The 19,578-nt window shown below is 33.8% G+C and overlaps 2 protein-coding genes and 2 pseudogenes across 4 annotated transcripts; all 4 read right to left on the bottom strand.

The window, feature by feature from the left end:
• Positions 1-1,186: 1,186 nt before the first annotated feature.
• On the bottom strand, positions 1,187-3,615 carry LOC146933771 (zinc finger BED domain-containing protein RICESLEEPER 2-like; annotated as a pseudogene). The gene is made up of 4 exons (XR_015007558.1): positions 3,503-3,615; positions 2,067-3,381; positions 1,646-1,967; positions 1,187-1,548 (listed from the first exon to the last, which is right to left on the bottom strand). The product of XR_015007558.1 is annotated as a zinc finger BED domain-containing protein RICESLEEPER 2-like (transcript).
• A 1,798-nt stretch (positions 3,616-5,413) lies between these two features.
• Positions 5,414-8,457, bottom strand: LOC146933770 (zinc finger BED domain-containing protein RICESLEEPER 2-like; annotated as a pseudogene). Its single transcript, XR_015008035.1, has 4 exons — positions 8,374-8,457; positions 6,255-7,598; positions 5,842-6,163; positions 5,414-5,753 (listed from the first exon to the last, which is right to left on the bottom strand). The product of XR_015008035.1 is annotated as a zinc finger BED domain-containing protein RICESLEEPER 2-like (transcript).
• A 3,469-nt stretch (positions 8,458-11,926) lies between these two features.
• LOC146933769 (zinc finger BED domain-containing protein RICESLEEPER 2-like) lies at positions 11,927-14,383 on the bottom strand. The gene is made up of 4 exons (XM_085705546.1): positions 14,210-14,383; positions 12,822-14,106; positions 12,400-12,721; positions 11,927-12,299 (listed from the first exon to the last, which is right to left on the bottom strand). The coding sequence occupies exons 2-4, from the start codon at positions 13,917-13,919 to the stop codon at positions 12,208-12,210; spliced, it is 1,512 nt and encodes a 503-aa protein (XP_085561672.1). The 5' UTR covers positions 13,920-14,106; positions 14,210-14,383; the 3' UTR covers positions 11,927-12,207.
• A 1,928-nt stretch (positions 14,384-16,311) lies between these two features.
• On the bottom strand, positions 16,312-18,751 carry LOC146933768 (zinc finger BED domain-containing protein RICESLEEPER 2-like). The gene is made up of 4 exons (XM_085705545.1): positions 18,652-18,751; positions 17,172-18,545; positions 16,753-17,074; positions 16,312-16,656 (listed from the first exon to the last, which is right to left on the bottom strand). Exons 2-4 carry the CDS (start codon positions 18,531-18,533, stop codon positions 16,547-16,549), a joined length of 1,794 nt encoding a protein of 597 aa, XP_085561671.1. The 5' UTR covers positions 18,534-18,545; positions 18,652-18,751; the 3' UTR covers positions 16,312-16,546.
• Between the last annotated feature and the right edge of the window lie 827 nt (positions 18,752-19,578).

Here is a 19,578-nt window from a genome sequence, read left to right as displayed (position 1 = left end):
ACAAGTTGTTATAATTGAATTGAAAAGGGGAGTTTGAAAAGAATACTTGTGCGTGAGACATCGGAGGAGACGGCGATGATATGACAGAGACGCGGACGAGAGAGGCGATAGCGAGAGTCGCGGACTGAGAAATGAGTTCGTATGTATGTGCTGACTTAAATCCCCAAATCTTGTTTCATTCATTCAGCTTTGGTTCTGACATTTTAATTTATTTATTTTTAATTATTTTTCTTATTTAAGAAAGTAAAATATTTGATTGTCATCAAAATCAAAGGTGAAATAGAGGGGCTAGAATTGCTGATACAGTAAAACAGTTGAACAAAATTGGATGGAAAAAAATAGGGAGTCCAAAATTACAGATTTAGTAAAATAGTGGGACCAAAGATGATTTATATTAAACCCTTAAACCGTTAGGTGGATAAAACAATTGGTACACATTAATTGGAGAATTTCATTAGATCAAAAAGGTAAAGAAACGCTTATTTGCGGTGACTGGGAGGAGTAAATAATAGAGGAAGTAGAGATGAGATAAAAAGAGACTGGGCAACTTCTGCAACTATAAGAAAGAAACAACTTATACATATAGTGGGTTGTGGTGACAATAAACAAACAATAATATAGAACAGGGTGCAGGGAATATAACTAAAACTATTACTGTCAGAGAAGCCAACACCACAAACAAGTAGTTAAAATTCTTTAAAGTTTAGACTTGCAACCAAAAACATATCAAGTGTTTCAAATTCTACTACGTAGGCTATGCTGAACTTGTAATTGTCTTTCAAAAAATAAACTTGTAATTGTATTCTTGAATGACAAAGATGGAACTTAATTATAAAGAAAATTGGAAAATCAAAGATGGAACCCAAAAGCAAATGCAAGAACAAGAATCTCTACTGCTTGAAAGTGCTATTTTTTCTACTTTAATGATTGGAGTGTCGTTGGACTTCATGATTAACACAGATGGTCGGTCATTGTTACATATAGCAGTGTTCAAAGGTGAAAGAAATTAAATATGCAGCCAGGTGCTTTAAAACCAAAATTATGTTTATTGCTTTGCAGTAATGGTTTGGATATGGATATATAACCAAAATCAGAACAAAATAAAACAAAACAAATAAGGATTGATTTATAAACCAATCCATCTTTGATAATATAAACAATTCACAATTAAAAAGACAATTACCACTTTTTGGTAATACAAACTAACTTCATCCAACATTAAACATTAGAAAGCAAACAAATCCACATCCACATATTACAGGTTACAAACAACCAAATTGACAATTAAAAGCTTTCAAAATTAAGTTCACCAGTGACAGTGACTCCAGAAAACATAACCTAACAACCATAAATAGCCTTAATTTTTTGAACCATAAAGCCAAAGTTAAATAAATAAAAGCAAGCAAATCATCATCACCATCATCATCTTCAATCATCACCGTCTTCTCCATCACTGTCATCATCTTCATTCATCACCGTCTTCTCTATCATCGTCACCGTCAATTTCATTCATTATTTCTTCAAAGTCATTGTCGTCGTCTTCTCCATCTACATATCATAATCGAAGAGATTAATAACTAAATTACCCAAGTGGTTATCAAAACAATACACTTATTTATATTTACATTTAAATTACATAGATTACCATCATTAACAAAATTGTACAGCCAACTGCGAGTACAAATTCTAGTTTCCACATCCATCGGTAACATACGATCTTTATACTTGTTAAACACACGTGAGCCCATGCAAAATTCAAAATCAGAAGCCACTGTGGCAATGGGAACACTTAACAAGTCGCGAGCCAATATTGATAGATCCGGAAATCGATTTGTATTACTCTTCCACCATTGTAATACATCCATATCTTCATAAGAACCAAAATTCAAATCTGACTCATCAAAGTAAACATCAAGTTCAGACTTTCGTGTTTCAGTAACAAGCTGTTGATGGTGCATTTTCAATTCCTATTATATTTCACAAGTTAAAAAGAAAGCAATGAGGTTAAACAAATTCAAGATAGAAAGTAATTAAATTGTTAATTCAAAAAAATTATATAAACGTACATCAATTAGGTCGAGAGATGAAGACTCAGAGTTCTTTTGCAATGGCATGGTAGAAGATTGACCCTGAATAGTTGTTTGCACGCCAGACGAAGTACTTTTGCTTGAGTACTTGGCAAATAGCATGTACAACTTTGTCTTTACTTTTTGCAACTTCCGTTCACAAGTTGATGGATCTAGTTTTGAGTAACAAGCAGCCAAACTTGAAAATTTCATCCGCGGGTCAAGAACCGCTCCCATTGCAAGAACAACACTATACTCATCCCAATATTTCTTAAACTTGCCCATCATCCTTTTAGCCATTCTCACTATAACTTCATCTTCATCTCCCAAACTATCAACTAAAACACATTGAAGTTTCCAAACTTGTGAAAAATACATGTTGGAAGTAGGATGTGTTGCGCCATTAATCATGTTGACAGTTTCACAAAAAGGTAACAAGAATGCACAAATCTTTTCTACTCTTTTCCACTCTTCTGCTGCAGGACATGAATCATAATCATCATCATACAAGTGAAGACTTTCAAACGCACGCTGATATTTAAGAGCACTTTGAAGCATCAAATAAGTTGAGTTCACTCTCATAGACATGTCTAGATGCAAGCGAACCGAACTATCAACACCACCAACCTTTTGAACGCACTCCTTAAAATTTTTCCATCTACTCTTGGAATGCCTTACAAACAAAATGCTCTCTCTGATCTTACAGACAGCACTCTCAACTAGTTTTAACCCTTCATCGACAATCAGGTTTAAAACGCGTGCAAAGCAATGCACATGAAAGAACTCTCCATCACATAACAAATCATTTTGCAAACCAAGTTGAGTTTTCAATAGTTCTTGCAAAATGTCATTCTCAGATGAATAGAGAGAAAATTTTTTTCTCTATTCCCCAATCACTCAAAAACTCAACCATTCTCTCACACATCTCAGCTCCAGTAGGAGGGTAAACAAGACAGAAGTTGAGAACTTTACTATTTAACTTCCAATTCGCATCAACGAAATGAGCAGTCAAACAAATATAAGTCTCAGTAGTATTAGATTCCCATAAATCAAAAGTTAAAGATATCCTATTAGGAATGGTAGCCAATTCTTGCTTAAGCTTGAGTTTCTCATTCGTGTACAAATCGGAGACATAAGCCTTAAGAACATCTGAAGGAGGCATAACAACATTTGGATTTAAGCAAGATGCGAGGTTCCTAATTCCCGCCAACTCAAAAAAATCAAAGGAATAATCATGTGCAAGGATTATAGAAGCACAAATAGGCACTACCTCGCGATCAGATTCGATATTTTGTTGTAACATTACTTCGAACACCTAGATTACATTTTAGTATTAGTATTATGTTTTTAAAATCACAGATTATTATTATTTATGATTGAATAAAAAGCTAAAAAAAACTGAATAAAGAAAAAGTTTCAACAGCAACAACAAAAACCTGTGCGTGGAATGGAGAGTAAGGCGGCATGACAGAGACGCAGACTGAATGCCGAAGGCTTGACGGAGAGAGAGGCAGCGAGAGAAGAATGAGAAATGAGGGCTTGCTATTTATAGCCCCCTCTCAAAGGAACAAATTGCCCTTTCAATCCAAAACCCTAAACCGGGTACCCGCGTCGGGTTAAACGGGTTAGGCGGGCTAAACGGGTTAGCCGTTTGATTTTAGCTGGATATTATTCATGAGTTTTGATTTATCAATTTTTTTTTTCCTGTGGAGCTTTCACAATACATTCACAAATTGAAATCTATCGATATATTTACTTTTTAAATTAAGAGATTAACAATTAATTTTTTGAAATAATGAGTTATTTATTGACTTTTATGTTTTAGAATATATCATAAAATATATAAAAAAAAAAACAATTTTATTTTTATTAAAATCATACTAAATTTTCTTACACTTTATCATAAAAATATCAATATTCACTACTATGAGTAAAAAAAGTCAAAAAATTTAAATTTTATTTTCCCGATATTTTTTGGTAAATACTAATATTTAGTTACTTTTTTTTTACAAATACTAATATTTAGTTATTATAATTTTAAATGATAGAAAATAATTAAAGATTGAGTGTAATGTACGTTTTTTTAGGTTTTATGAATTCATTTTTTTAGTTTTAAAAATCCTAACAATATTGAACTTACATAAACTAAATATTGATAAGTATCCAAACCCTGTTAGGATTTATCAGTCCATCAACTCTCTAATATTATATATAATACAAACTTTTTTTTTTTGAAGGAAATATAATACAAACCTTGTTTACTTTTTAATTTTGTGACGAACCCGATCTATCGGCCAAAGTTTGGTTAATTGATACGAGGGAGTGTGTAACAAAGTTTCCATTGAGATTGATACTTTCGTATTTTGAGGATTGCTGTTTAAAACCCATGTTGCTCAAACTGGAATAAAGGTCTGTCAGATTGTAGAATTCGAGAGATTTTAGTCGAAAAATGTCAACTGAAACTTGTGTCTGATACATTTTTCGCCATCAGGAATTATCTTGCGATACATGGAGGGCTTTTCAAGCAAAAATGAGGCGGCGATAAAGCAATTACCTCTTCCTCTTTTTTTTTTAGAATAAAGAAGGCTGAACCCAAAAGAGAAAACAACATAAATCAGCTTATGAGTAAAAACTTCAATTACATCATCAAAAAACACAGCTACCTCGAGCAGAAATTGCTCATAATTAAACTTCGTCCACTGTCACAATCAATATTACGGAGAAGACATCATACCAGAGACTTTACAATTGAGTACAATTTTTGTTATCTATTTGCCTATAAGCATTCCACTAGTAAACCAAAGCAACACAATTGTACCAAAATTGGTCAAAAAACACACTTCTACCAAAAAGAATGCAATTAACATTGAGACAAAAGTTGAAGGCATAAATTGTGGTGGCCTATATCAACAGGTCACAAACTATGAAACTAAGAGTAATGTCTTAAAGAGAACATGTCAGTAGACCAGGTTACAATTACTGTAAGCACTTAAACCATTAGGAGTAGAATATACTGTGATCAAAATGGTGGAGAAGCACTTATTGGCAGTGACTAAGGAGGAAATAATAGAGAGAGGAAAAAAAAGAGACAATGAGCAACTTCTGGTATGCGCAACTATAACCAAGTTATGCATATTAATTAGTGATCATTCATGAAAACAAGCAACTAGTACAACACTGAACGAACTACACTTTCAATAATAAAGCAACATGCAAAAGTTGATGAAAGTATGAAACTACAAGCAACAATAAAGGCCCCGTTTTGCTGGTAGTAACAGCTATGGTAAATTGGTAATCATATGATACATGTGAGATATATAAGATAGCAGTGACAGAGAGAAACCAAGTGAAATAAGGTGCAAGAACAATACCTGAAATATGTTCCCATTCAAGTGGATTTACATAGTAGTTTCATCTTAGAAAACAAACAAATACACATATAACCAAGTTAAAAACAAGTCTACCAGTAAGTCCAGAAAACATAGCCTAACAACCATATATAGTTTTAATTTTGCAAACCATAAGAAAACCATATATAGCCAAAACAAACATTATAAAACAAAGTTAAATAAATACAAAAAAATCAATTGTCATCTTCAAAATCAAAATCAGTAGACGCTTGCTCCGTTTGTACATCACCGTCAACTTTGTTCATTGTTTCTTCAAAGTCGTCGTCATCTGCTCCATCTACATACCATAATTGAGGAGGATAATAATTAAATTGAACAGTGGCTATCAAAACAATAAAATCACAAAAATTTACATTCAAAATTACCATTGCTAACAAAACTGTGCAACCAAGTGCGAGTACACATTCTAGTTTCCACATTCTTCAGCAACAGACGATCTTAATACTTGTTTAACACGCGTGAGCCCATGCAAAACTCAAAATCAGAAGCGACAGTGGTAATGGGAACACTTAACAAGTCGCAAGCCAATATTGATAGATCCGGAAATCGATTATTATTTCTCTTCCACCATTGTAATACATCCATATCTTCATAACAATGAAAATCCAAATTTGCCTCATCTAAGTAAACATCAAGTTGAGATTTTCCAGTTTCAGTAACAAGCTGCCGTTGGTGCACTTTCAATTCCTATTATATCTCACACATGAAAAGGAAAGCAATGAGGTTAAACAAATTCAAGAAAGAAAATTGGCAATTCAAAAAAAAAAAAAAAACATACATCAAATAGGCCCTGAGATAAAGACTTTAACTTCTTTTGCAATGGCACACTAGAATATTGGTCCTGAATAGTTCTTTGCACGCCAGAAGAAGTACTTTTGCTAGAATATTTGTCAAATAGCATGTACAACTTGCTCTTTACTTGCTGCAACTTCCTTTTGCATGTTGATGCATCAAGTTTTGAGTAGCTAATGTAGAAAGCTTTATCCTTGGGTCAAGAACCACTCCCAATGCAAGAACAACACTATACTCTTCCCAATATTTCTCAAACTTGGTCAACATCCTTTCAGCCATTCTCTTTATATCTTTATCTTCATCTCCCAAACTATCAACTAGAACACATTGGACTTTCCAAACTTGCAAAAAATACAAGTTGGAAGTACGATGTGTTGCACCATTTATCATGTTGGCAGTTTCACTAAAAAGGCAACAAGAATGCACAAATCTTTTCTACTCTTTTCCACTCTTCTGCCGCAGGACATGAACCATAATCATCATCATACAAGTGAAGACTTTCAAATGCACGCTGATATTTAAGAGCACTTTGAAGCATCAAATAAGTTGAGTACACTCCTGTAGTCATGTCCAGATGCAAGCGAACGGAACTATCAATACCACCAACCTTTTCAATGCACTCCTTAAAATTTTCCCTTTGACTTTTTGAACGCCTCACAAACATGATGCTCTGTCTAATTTTATACACAGCACCACTAACTAGTTTACACCCATCTTCAACAATCAGTTTTAAAACACGTGCAAAAAAATGAGCATGAAAGAACTCTCCATCACATAATAACCCATTTTCCAAACCAAGTTGAGTCTTCAATTGTTGTTGCAGAACATTATTCTCAAATGAATCATCTAAAGATAGCGAAAAAATCTTTTTCTCTATTCCCCAATCATTCAACAATTCAACCATTCTCTCACACATATAGGCTCCAGTAGGAGGGAAAACAAGACAGAAATTGAGAAGCTTACTATTTAACTTCCAATCCGCGTCAACAAAATGAGCGGTTAAACAAATATAAGTGTCAGTAGTACAAGATTCCCACAACTCAAAGGTTAAAGATATCTTATTAGGAATGCTAGTCAATTCTTGCTTAAGCTTGAGTTTCTCATTCGTGTACAAATCGGAGACATAAGCCTCGAGAACATTCAAAGGAGGCATAACAACATTTGGATTTAAGAACTCCGTGAGGTCCTTTATTGCATCGTCCTCGAAATGATGAAAGGGAAAATCATTAGCAAGGATGACAAATGCACGTAAACGTACTAATCGTGATTCCATTTGATCTACTTCCAGGCTATCAGATTCCATATTTTCTTGTGATATTACTTCGATAACCTAGATTACATTTCAGCATTGTAAAATTACAAGTTATTATTGCATTAAAAGCTAACAAACTTCAAAAATAAAAGAGTTTCAACAACACAAAATAATAATAATAATAATAATAATAATAATAATAGCAGCGCGTGAGACAACGGATAGAAAGTTACCGTCACCGAGAGGAAGACGCGAACTGAGTGACCAAACACCAAAATGTACGAAGAGAGTGTTGGCAAGGAAGAAATGAAGAGAGAGTGAGGTTCCCGGGGTTACTATCTATATTCCCCCTAAAATTGTCAAATTACTCTTTAATTAAACCCTAAAACGGGTACCCATTTGGGCTAAACGGGTTAGCCGTTTGATATTAGCTGAATGTATAAATAAAGAACATCCTTCATTTTGATTAGTGGAATTTATCAATTCATTTTGTTTTTGTATAAAAAAAAAATTAATTATTTGAGTTTGAATGGAATTAAACTTATATTTCTTAAGCAATGCCACAAATTTGAACGTTGTAGATGAAAAAAAATGTGATTGTAAGGGGAACTTCATTAATGGTGATCAGTTTTTTGACCGAGATTATTTTATATCAATAACATAATTACTCCAAAAAAATATATGTGCATATTTAATTATGTAGTGATGATAATTGAATTTGATAGAATTGAGTTTAAAAGAATTAATTTTAGTTTAACCTGGAATTTAATGGATTGAATCCAGCTCTCCTGGAGTTACGTTTTTTCCATGGAGAGCGGCTCGAGGATGCCTTCCAACCAGAGTTAATCTCTACCGTTGTCATGTGAATTGCACGAAAGAGTGTCCATTTGTGAACTTTTGTAGGAGTCCGATTGAGCAACTTCTTTTGGATGCTCATAAATTGTACATGTTTAGTTAGAATTTGGATTATGGAAGGCAGTGCTCTAGTGGTTCCCGCTTGTTGAGTATTCAAAGGGATGATTTTCGCTATTTTCAATACAGAATCGGTGCAATTCTGTCATAAATTTGCGATGATATTACTGTGTTTATAGAAAAGGCAAATCGAAAAAATGTGGGAACACGTCTGTCTAAATGTCAATTACCATAGCATTGGAGTCGCCAAATTTGTGGATAGAAGCGCACTGGTGCAACAGGTCGCAAGGAGCAGATATGTTGCAACTGGACACAAAAATGGCAGGAGCGGAGCAGATATAAAAAAGAGCTATTGGTCCAAACCAGTCCAAGGTGAGCTGAAGTGTAACATTGATGCTGCAATTTTTGATCAACAAAGATGTTATGGTGTAGGGATGTGCATACGAAATGAAGGAGATCTCGCCACAGCTAAAATTATTAGGAGGGAAGCAATTATTGCATTTCCACCTCATGAAGTTTGAAGCACTAGGACTAGGATTGTATAAAAGCTTTATGAACTTGATTCAAATCGGCGGTGGATGGTGTCATTGGAAATCTTACAAATTTAGCCAAATTTGGCATTATTATTAAAAAGTGTAAAGCTATATTATGTTCATTACGAAACTTTTAAGAGTTAATTTTAGAGCAGTGCTATTTAGTACGGGGACTTGCGGTACGAAATTTAACGAATAGGCATAGCTACAGTTTTTCTTAAATAATAATAAAGTTAATATATCAGTCCCACTTTCCACAATACACAGCTGGTAGTTCATATTAATTTTTAATAAAATAATAATAATATACTACTCCAACTTATTTGAATGCAGGAGTCGATTGTAGTTAAAACCAATCCGTAAACTAATTCGTCAATTTCCGTTTTGTATATTTCCGTACTATTAAGCATTATTGTTAATTTTATTATGAGATCAGAAAGGGTGACAATGTCTTGTGCTAGTTCCACAAAGTTCTGATTTTATCCCAATCTCTATTTATTACGAAGAAACAATCTATTTTAAAATACATTACCGGCTGTCCTGTCTATGCTCTTTCCTTCTTCAAGCGCCCTCAGGTATTATTGCTTCTATTGATTCTCTTTTACTTCGTTTTTTTTGGGGTGGGAGTGAGGAAAATAGGAAAATATCTTGGATTGATTGGGAGTCCATTTGTGTGGAAAAGGAGGTTGGTGGTTTGGGGGTAAGGAGTATTAGAGAGTTTAATTTAGCTTTGTTGGGGAAGTGGTGTTGGAGGATGTTGGTGGATAGAGAAGGCCTTTGGTTTAGAATATTGGCCGCTAGATATGGCCTTGAGAGGGGGCGGTTGACAGATGGGGGGAGTGAGAAGTCAGTGTGGTGGAAGGACATTGTTGGCATCAGGGACGGTGGTGGTGTGTTTGGTAATTGGTTCACTGATAACTTACGGCGTCAGGTAGGTAATGGCGCTCACACTTTATTCTGGTTAGATAGGTGGGTTGGTGATGTTCCTCTTAGCGTCTGTTTCCGCAGGTTATATGATTTATGTGATGACAAATTGTGTACGGTGGCGCAAATGTTAGCTAGGGAGTGGGTGGTAGGGGATGAGGCTTGGAGATGGCGGAGGAGATTGTGGGTTTGGGAAGAGGAGTTGTTAGTGGAGTGTAGGAATATGTTATTGTCTGTTATGTTACAGGTTGACAGTATTGATGTGTGGCAGTGGATTCCTGATCCGGCTGCAGGGTACACAGTTAGTGGGGCATACAGGTTACTTACTGCTCGACCTCTTCCCATTGACTGCGTTCCTGAGGCTCTTTTATGGAGGAAGGAAGTTCCCTTGAAGGTTACTGTGTTCACTTGGCGTCTGCTTCGTTTTCGTTTGCCTACCAAAACAAATTTATTTCGTAGAGGAGTCATCTCTTCCGAGGCTTAGATGTGTGTTGCAGGTTGCGGTCTTCAGGAAACAGAAAATCATCTTTTTCTGTCTTGCCCTCTGTTTGGTCAAATGTGGCAACTGGTTCGAAATTGGCTCTGTGTTTACTCTGCAGATCATTATAATATTGTTGATCATTTTTATCAGTTTGGTACCCTTTCTGGTGGAGCTAAGACTCGGTGCTCTCTTATGCATTTGTTTTGGTTTGCTACAGTCTGGGTAATTTGGAAGGAAAGAAACAACAGAATTTTTTGTGATAAAGAGAACCACCCATTGCAGCTTCTAGAAAAAAAATCAAATTATTGTCCTTTTGGTGGTTCAAAGCTCATGCTTTAGTTTTTCAGTATAGTTTTCATCATTGGTGCCAAAACCCATTCTTATGTGCGGCTTGTGGCTAATTGTTGTTTTTGTTGTTAAAATACTCTTGTAATTTTTGGCTTTCTTCTCAGGTACACCTTGTGCCGGGAGGATAGTCATTTGGTTTTTATATCATTTTGATTTCTTCAAAAAAAAATACATTACCGGATAAACTTTTTACCAAAAAAATAATAATGCTAGAATATATTGACAATGTCTAGTGTTGCTTCTCATCAAAACAACTACAAAAATTTAAAGAATTAGATTGTCTATCTAAAAGAATGAATTCGATAAAAGTTGCTCAATAGACACCCCAATTTTGCTTTCAATCGAGTCTAAATTCCAATCGTCTGTTTTTGTGTGTAATTTCTGATTGGGTCGTAACTCTGATCGGGTTTTTTTTTTCAGTCAAGTGAGCAGTTTTGAGTTGCCTATTGAGCAGCAACCATCGAATTCAATACACATAAACAGCTCTTCCATATTTTTGAAATATCATACGTATGAGCTTTAAATTGAATTTCAAACACATCCTAACATCAAGAAAGAAGGCAATTCCAAATTACAGTACTATATTAGCAGCTGGATACAAACTTAATTCAGTTGGAGCAAATAATTAAACCATGCATTATGAAGGCCTATTTCGACGGTCACAAACTTAGAGCCATTGTCATCAAACCAACATACTTCAATAGCATACCAGGTTACAACTACATTTCTCTAATTATATTAAACACTTACTTAACTATTAGATGGGCTAAAATAAACTTCGGTACACATTAGATGGAGAATTTATTATAATCAAAATGGTAAAGAATCACTTATTTGCAGTTACTGTGAGGAGTAAATAAAAGAGGAAGTAGAAGCAAAAAGAGATAGTGAGCAACTTCCGCAACTATAAAAAACAGGCAACTTATAAATTAGTTAGTTGTAGTGCAACAAGCAACGATAATACAGAACAAGGAGCAGGGGCAATACCTATAACCTTTTACTTTCAGAGAAAGCAAAACTACTTGAAGTAGTTAAATAGTCTGTTTGGATTATAGCATATTTGAGTTTATCTACTAACATAAACACTTGTAACACTGTTCGGGAAGACTTATGAAAACAACTAATGACATGTGCATAAGCTATTTTCGGCTTATTTTCATAATTTCTCCAAGATAGCTTGTGAAAACAACTTTGATAATATAGAACAATTTACAAGAACAAAAACAATTACTATTTCATCATAGTCTTCTTTCCTTTCTCATGGAATTACAGACTAACTTCATCCAGCATTAAAAATTAGAAAGCAAACAAATCCACATCCACATATTACAAGTTAAAAACAAGTCTACGATTAAAAGCATTTAAAATTAAGTTCATCCGCAAGTCTTAAAAACATAACCTAACAACCATAAATAGTTTTAATTTTTTGAACCATAAAGCCAAAGTTAAATAAATAGAAGCAAATAAATCGTCATCACCATCGTCATCTTCATTCATCATCTTCTTCTCCATCATTGTCACCAACATCACAGTCAATTTCATTCATTATTTCTTCAAAGTCATCTTCATCGTCTTTTCCATCTACATATCATAATTGAAGAGGTTAACAATGTAATTGACCAGTGGTTATCAAAACAACACACACACACACACACACACACATTTAAATTACATAGATTACCATCACTAACAAAATTGTACAGCCAACTACGAGTGCAAATTCTTGTTTCCACATCCATCGGCAACATACGATCTTTATACTTGTTAAACACACGTGAGCCCATGCAAAATTCAAAATCAGAAGCCACAGTGGTAATGGGAACACTTAACATGTCGCAAGCCAGTATTGATAGATCTGGATATCGATCATTATTACTCTTCCACCATTGTAATACATCCATATCTTCATTACAAAGAAAATCTACATCTGACTCATCTAAGTAAACGTCAAGTTGAGACTTTTCAGTTTCGGTAACAAGCTGCTGATGGTTCATTTTCAATTCCTATTGTATTTCACAAGTGAAAAAGAAAGTAACGAGGTTAAACAAATTCAAGATAGAAAGTAATTAAATTGTTAGTTCAAAAAAATATTTACGAACTTACATCAAATAGACCGTCAGATAAAGACTCAGAGTTCTTTTCCAATGGCATTGTAGAAGATTGGCCCTGAACAGTTGTTTGCATACCAGAAGAAGTACTTTTGCTAGAATACTTGTCAAATAGCATGTACAACTTTGTTTTTACTTTTCGCAACTTCTGTTCACAAGTTGATGGATCGAGTTTTGAGTAACAATCAGCCAACCCTGAGAATTTCATCCGTGGGTCAAAAACCGCTCCCATTGCAAGAACAACACTGTACTCATCCCAGTATTTCTTAAACTTGCCCATCATTCTTTTAGCCATTCTCGCTATAACTTCGTCCTCATCTCCCAAACTATCAACAAGAACACATTGGACTTTCCAAACTTGCAAAAAATACAAGTTGGAAGTGGGATGTGTAGCACCATTAATCATGTTGGCAGTTTCACGAAAAGGCAACATAAATGCACAAATCTTTTCTACTCTTTTCCACTCTTTTGCTGAAGGACACGAGTCATAATCATCATCATACAAGTGAAAACTTTCAAACACATGCCGATATTTAAGAGCACTATCAAGCATCAAATAAGTTGAGTTCACAGTCATAGACATGTCCATATGCAAGCGAACTGAACTGTCAATATCACCAACCTTTTCAACACACTCCTTAAATTTTTGCCTTCTACTCTTTGAATCCCTCACAAACAAGATGCTCTCTCTAATTTTAGACACGACACCACTAACCAGTTTTAACCCCTCTTCAACAATCAGTTTTAAAACACGTGCAAAACAATGCACATGAAAGAACTCTCCATCACATAACAAACCATTTTGCAAACCAAGATGAGATTTCAATTGTTCTTGCAAAATGTTGTTCTTAAATGAGTCCTCTAAAGTGAGAGAGAAAATTTTTTTCTCTATTCCCCAATCACTCAAAAACTCAACCATTCTCTCACACATCTCAGCTACAGTGGGTAAAACAACACAGAAGTTGAGAACCTTACTATTTAACTTCCAATTCGCGTCAACAAAATGAGCGGTCAAGCAAATATAAGTCTCAGCAGTGTTAGATTCCCACAAATCAAAAGTTAAAGATATCAGAGACATAAGCCTCAATAACATCTTTAGGAGGCAAAACAATATTTGGATTTAAGACCTTCATAAAGTTCCTCATTCCCTCGCGCTCAAAAAACTCAAAGGGAAAATCATTTGAAAGGATCATAGAAGCACATATAGGTAGAAACCGCGAATCAAATTGATCAACCTCGTCACCAGTTTCCAATTGTTCCAGAGACATCGCTTCGAAGGCCTAGATTACATTTCAACATTGTAAATTATTATATTGTTAAAAAAACACAGATTATTATTGAAATAGAATGCTAAGAAACTTCAATGAAGAAACAACAAAATACCTGAGCATTAGAGATCGAAGACGGAGAGTCACCGTAAATAGACGGCGGAGACATGGCAGAGAGAAAGACGGAGTGACGGAGAGAGAAGCGGCGGTGAGTATGTTGGCGAGAGTGAGAAAATGAAAAATGAAAGTTCCTAGGCTTGGTATTTATATCTCTCTCTCTCAAAGGAACTAAATGCTTTTCACTCCAAAACCCTAAACCGGGCACCCGCGTCGGGTTAAACGGGTTAGTCGGGTTAGCCGTTTGATTCATTAGTTCATTTTTTTCTTTTTTAGTATTTATCAATTCATTTTTCTAGTTTAAAAAGTCTGATTAATTGCTAAAAAAAGTCTGATTAAATGTGTCAAAAAAAAGTGTGCAATCGATTTTTAGTTTAACAAGTTAAAAATTATTTTTTTAGATAATTTTTATTATGGTAAACAAACACAAATTAATTTTTATTTTTTTTAATCTATAATAAAGAAGCTTTTTTTGACAAAAACAAAGAGGCTCTTAATCAACCAACTCATTTTATTTGTTTTGTTTTTGTATAAAAATAAATGAGTAAACCATCAAATTGGTCCTTGTCTTTGTAAGTCTCTCTCAAATTAGTCTCTGACTTTATTAATATTTCAAACTAGTCCTTGTCTTTGTCAAAAGTTTCTCAATTAGGTCCCTCGTCATGTGATAAAAACATAAAGATATGGACCTAATTGAGAAACTTTTGACAAAGATAGGGACTAGTTTGAAATATTAGTGGTCAGAGACTAATTTGAGAATGATTTAGAAAGTTAAGGACCAATTTTGTGGTTTACTCAAAAAATAATAGTAATTTTTTTAAGGAAAATAGTAAATTACTCCCTCCGTTCCTTGTTAAGTGTCACTTTTAGAGAATTTTTTTGTTTCTATTTAAGTGTCACTTTACATAGTTCAATGCAACATTAAATGTTATTTTACTAATATTACCCTTATTTATTATTGTTGAGAGAGAAATATATGTGATGAGATATTAAATAAATAAGGTTATTATAGTAAAAATAGAAATTATTGTATCAAAAGTAGCAACATTTATTGATTGTCTTGGTTTGTGTAAAATGTCAAAATGCGACAATTAAAAAGGAACGGAGGTAGTACTTGTTATTTTTTATTAGAACAAATTTACCGGTTTATGATAAGGAGTTATTTTATTTTATAGTGATGAAATTGTTTTTTTTTCTTGTTTAATTGCACATTTGGTCTTTCATTTTATCACACTAACAAAAATAGTTTTCCTTTTTAAAATTAAATTTGTTGGTCACACAAGTATTTTATATCCTATTTTATCTCACCAACAAAAATATTACTTAGTGAGTCAGTTCATCAACTCTAATATTCTCTGTTTATTTTCTAATTATGGTAGGACCAAGCGATCAATTTACCAATGTTTGGATAATTGATGTGTGAATAGCGTGTAACAAAATTTCGATTAAAGTCGATGTTTTCATATTTTATTTTATTTTTTGAGATCAAAGAGGGCCGAAACTCAAATACATCAGCAAAAAAAACTCATAGTTCAGCTAAAAACTCAGAGCTAACAGGACATTGTTCATAAGTAATTAAAAAGAATGCAATTAACATTGAAACAAAAATTTAAACCATAAAATGTGGTGGCCTATTTCAACAGTCACAAACTAAGAGTCGCTGTCTTCAAGCCAACATGTTAGTAGACCAGGTTACAATTACTGTGTAAGCACCTAAACCATTAGGGGTAGAATATATTATGATTAAAATGGTGGAGAAACACTTATTGGAAGTGAATATGAAGACTGAGGAGGAAATAATAGAAATAGAGGAAAAAAGAGAATTAGCAACTTCTGATATTGTCAAAAAAAAAAAAAAACTTCTGATATGCAACTATAAGCAACTTATACATATTAATTGGTAATCATTCATGACAATAAGCAACCTCAACACTGAACTACAACAAAATCTGACAGACTTTCAATAGTAAACAACATGCAAAAGTTGCTGAAAATAGAAGCCCCATTTTGTTGGTAACAGCTATAAATCATATGATGCATTCGAGATAGATAGGATAGCAGTGACAGAGAGAAACAAAGTGAAATAAGGTGCAAGAACAATACCTGAAATTTGTTTCCTTTCTCATGGAATTGCATACTTATTTCATCCAACATTTAGAAAGTAAACAAATACACGTAAAACCAAAGTTAAAACCATGTCTACAAGTACAACATATTAAAACTTAAATCCACCAGTATGTCTAGAAACCATGACATAACCATATATAGTTCTAATTTTGCAATCCATAAAGCCAAAAGAAACATTATAAACCAAAGTTAAATAGATACAAACAAATCAATCATCATCACCATCACTGTCGTCATCTTCAAAATAGTTATCCAATTCTTCATCAACATAAACTTCATTCATTATTTCTTCAAAGTCATCGCCATCATCTTCTCCATCTACATATCATAATTGAAGAGGTTTATAATTCAATTAAACAATGGTTATCAAAACAATAAAATCATATCTATTTACATACAAATTCCATAAATTACCATTGTTAACAAAATCGTGCAACCAGGTGCGAGTGCACATTCTAGTTTCCACATTCATCGGTAACATACGATCTTTATACTTGTTAAAGACACGTGAGCCCATGCAAAATTCAAAATTGGAAGCGACGGTGGTAATGGGAACACTTAACAAGTCGCAAGCCAATATTGATAGATCTGGAAATCGATTATTATTACTCTTCCACCACTGTAATACATCCATATCTTCATCACAACGAAAATCCAAATTTGACTCATCTAAGTAAACATCAAGTTCAGATTTCCCAGTTTCAGTAACAAGCTGTTGATGGTGCACTTTCAATTCCTATTATATTTCACACGTGAAAAGGAAAGCAATGGGTTTAAAAAAATTAAAGAAAGAAAGAAAGAAAATTGCCAATTGAAAAAAAATATAAACTTACATCAAATAGGCCGTCAGATAAAGAGTTTAACTTCTTTTGAAATGGCATGCTAGAAGATTGGTCCTGGATAGTTCTTTGCACGCAAGAAGAAGTACCTTTGCTAGAATACTTGTCAAATAGCATGTACAACTTGCTCTTTACTTGTTGCAACTTCCTTTCATGGGTTGATGCATCAAGTTTTGAGTAACAATTAGCCAATGTTGAAAGCTTTATCCTTGGGTCAAGAACCGCTCCCAATGCAAGAACAACACTATACTCTTCCCAATATTTCTCAAACTTCGTCAGCATCCTTTCAGCCATTCTTTTTATATCTTCATCTTGATCTCCCAAACAATCAACTAGAACACATTGGACTTTCCAAACTTGCAAAAAATACAAGTTGGAAGTAGGATGTGTTGTGGCATTAATCATGTTGGCAGTTTCACAAAAAGGCAACAAGAACGCACAAATCTTTTCTACTCTTTTCCACTCTTCTACCGAAGGACATAACACATAACTATCATCATACAAGTGAAGACTTTCAAACACACGCCGATATTTAAGAGCACTTTCAAGCATCGAATAAGTTGAGTTCACTCTTTTAGTCTTGTCCAGATGCAAGCGAACGGAACAATCAACACCACCGATCTTTGCAATACACTCCTTAAATTTTTCCCTTCCACTCTTTGAATGCCTCACAGACATGATGCTATCTCTAATTTTACACACAACATCCCTGACTAGTTTCAACCCCTCTTCAACAATCAGTTTTAAAACGCATGCAAAACAATGCCCATGAAAGAACTCCCCATCACATAACAACCCATTATGCAAAACAAGTTGATTTTGAAATTGTTCTTGCAAAATTTTATTCTTAAATGAGTCCTCTAAAGTGAGAGAGAAAATCTTTTTCTCTATTCCCCAATCATTCAAAAACTCAACCATTCTCTCACACATCTCAGATACAGTGGGTAAAACAAGACAGAAATTAAGAACCTTACTATTTAACTTCCAATCCGCGTCAACAAAATGAGCGGTCAAACAGACATAAGTCTCAACAGTGTTAGATTCCCACAGATCAAAAGTTAAAGATATCCTATTAGGAATAGTAGCCAGCTGTTGTTTAAGCTTGAGTTTCTCTTCAGTGTACAAATCCTCGAAATAAAGCTCGACAACGTCAGGAGGAGGCAAAACAATATCTTGACTTAACCACTCCATGATGTTCTTCATTGAGTCGTACTCGCAATGACGAAAGGAATAATCAGATGAAAGGACCATAGAAGCACAAGTTTTTACTAACCGTGATTCCTTTTGCTCCATTGTCTCGTCATCAGAGTCCAGTAAATCTACCTCGCAATCGGATTCCATGTTTTCTTGTGACATTGCTTCAATGACCTAGATTAATACATTTCAGCATTGTAAATTATTATTATTTTTGTTATTAAAATCACAGGTTATTGCATAAAAAAAAGGAAAGAAACTTAAATAACGAAAGAGTTACCGTGACGCAGAGGACGCGGACGGTGTGACGGAGAGAGGAAATTAGGGTTTTAGAGAGAGAGAGAGGATAAGGAAATGAAGAAGAGGAAGAGACAGTGAGAAATGAGTTCTTCCCGGGCTTACTATTTATATTCCCCCCAAATTCTGTACGATCCGAAACCCTAAACGGGTACCCTCGGGTCGGGTTAAACGGGTTAGCCGTTTGATTTTATAAAACCTTTTATTTTTTATTTCTTTCACTTCTTTGTTTATCAAAACTCCCTCCTTTGATGCTTTTGGGTTTTTACATCAAATAATTAATAATTTATCAATTCTTTCTCAGACAAATCGTTCGGCAAAATTTGAGTTTAGTTTTTAGAACAATTGTTGACAAAACTTTATTTAATTCATGGTATAACTTCATATTAATAAGGTTAATTTTTTTTAAAAATCAAAGGGTTAAAAAAAAAATCACTTCGATAATACTTTTAGGTTTTACACAGAGTTTCTTTTTAGATTTCACAACATTCAAAAGATTATGCAGTTGGCTATGGATGATATCTAATTTAGACAAAAAAAAAATCCTTGTTTGATTTTAATGTCATTTTCTTTTTCTATTTTTTTGTTGAATCTTATTTCCCCTCTCTTTTGGATATTTGTTTATTAGTACTTCATTTGCGTGACAATTCATTTGTGATATAATTGTCACGTTTAAAAAAAGATTATTCTAAAATAATTGTACTTTACAATGTAACATTAATTGCTTTTTTCAATTATATTCTCAATCTATAATATTAATAAATCATTAATGCTTATTTTTCAATTATGGGACCGTTTGTTACGGATTAAAATAAAAGTGATTTTGATATAAAATAATTTAGAGATTATATTTTAGAGATTATATGAAAAATCAGAATCTATTTTGCGTTTGTTTACTGTAATAAAAATC

Source organism: Medicago sativa, chromosome 4, assembly GCF_051527215.1.
Source record: "Medicago sativa cultivar Bolivia chromosome 4, Bolivia_mono, whole genome shotgun sequence".
Classification (NCBI taxonomy): domain Eukaryota; kingdom Viridiplantae; phylum Streptophyta; class Magnoliopsida; order Fabales; family Fabaceae; genus Medicago; species Medicago sativa.
This window is presented reverse-complemented; position numbering and strand designations above follow the sequence as displayed.

What these genes read in the sequence shown, in the direction of transcription:
- LOC146933768 (XM_085705545.1), bottom strand. Translation starts at nt 18,533, where the DNA reads ATGTCACAAGAAAACATGGAATCCGATTGCGAGGTAGATTTACTGGAC. An exon ending in TATCTGACGGCCTATTTGAT is followed by an intron (nt 17,075 to 17,171) that starts GTAAGTTTATAT and finishes GAAATATAATAG; the next exon opens with GAATTGAAAGTGCACCATCA. An exon ending in GCACGATTTTGTTAACAATG is followed by an intron (nt 16,657 to 16,752) that starts GTAATTTATGGA and finishes TATGATATGTAG; the next exon opens with ATGGAGAAGATGATGGCGAT.
- LOC146933769 (XM_085705546.1), bottom strand. Translation starts at nt 13,919, where the DNA reads ATGTTATTGAGGCTTATGTCTCTGATATCTTTAACTTTTGATTTGTGG. An exon ending in TATCTGACGGTCTATTTGAT is followed by an intron (nt 12,722 to 12,821) that starts GTAAGTTCGTAA and finishes GAAATACAATAG; the next exon opens with GAATTGAAAATGAACCATCA. An exon ending in GTACAATTTTGTTAGTGATG is followed by an intron (nt 12,300 to 12,399) that starts GTAATCTATGTA and finishes TATGATATGTAG; the next exon opens with ATGGAAAAGACGATGAAGAT.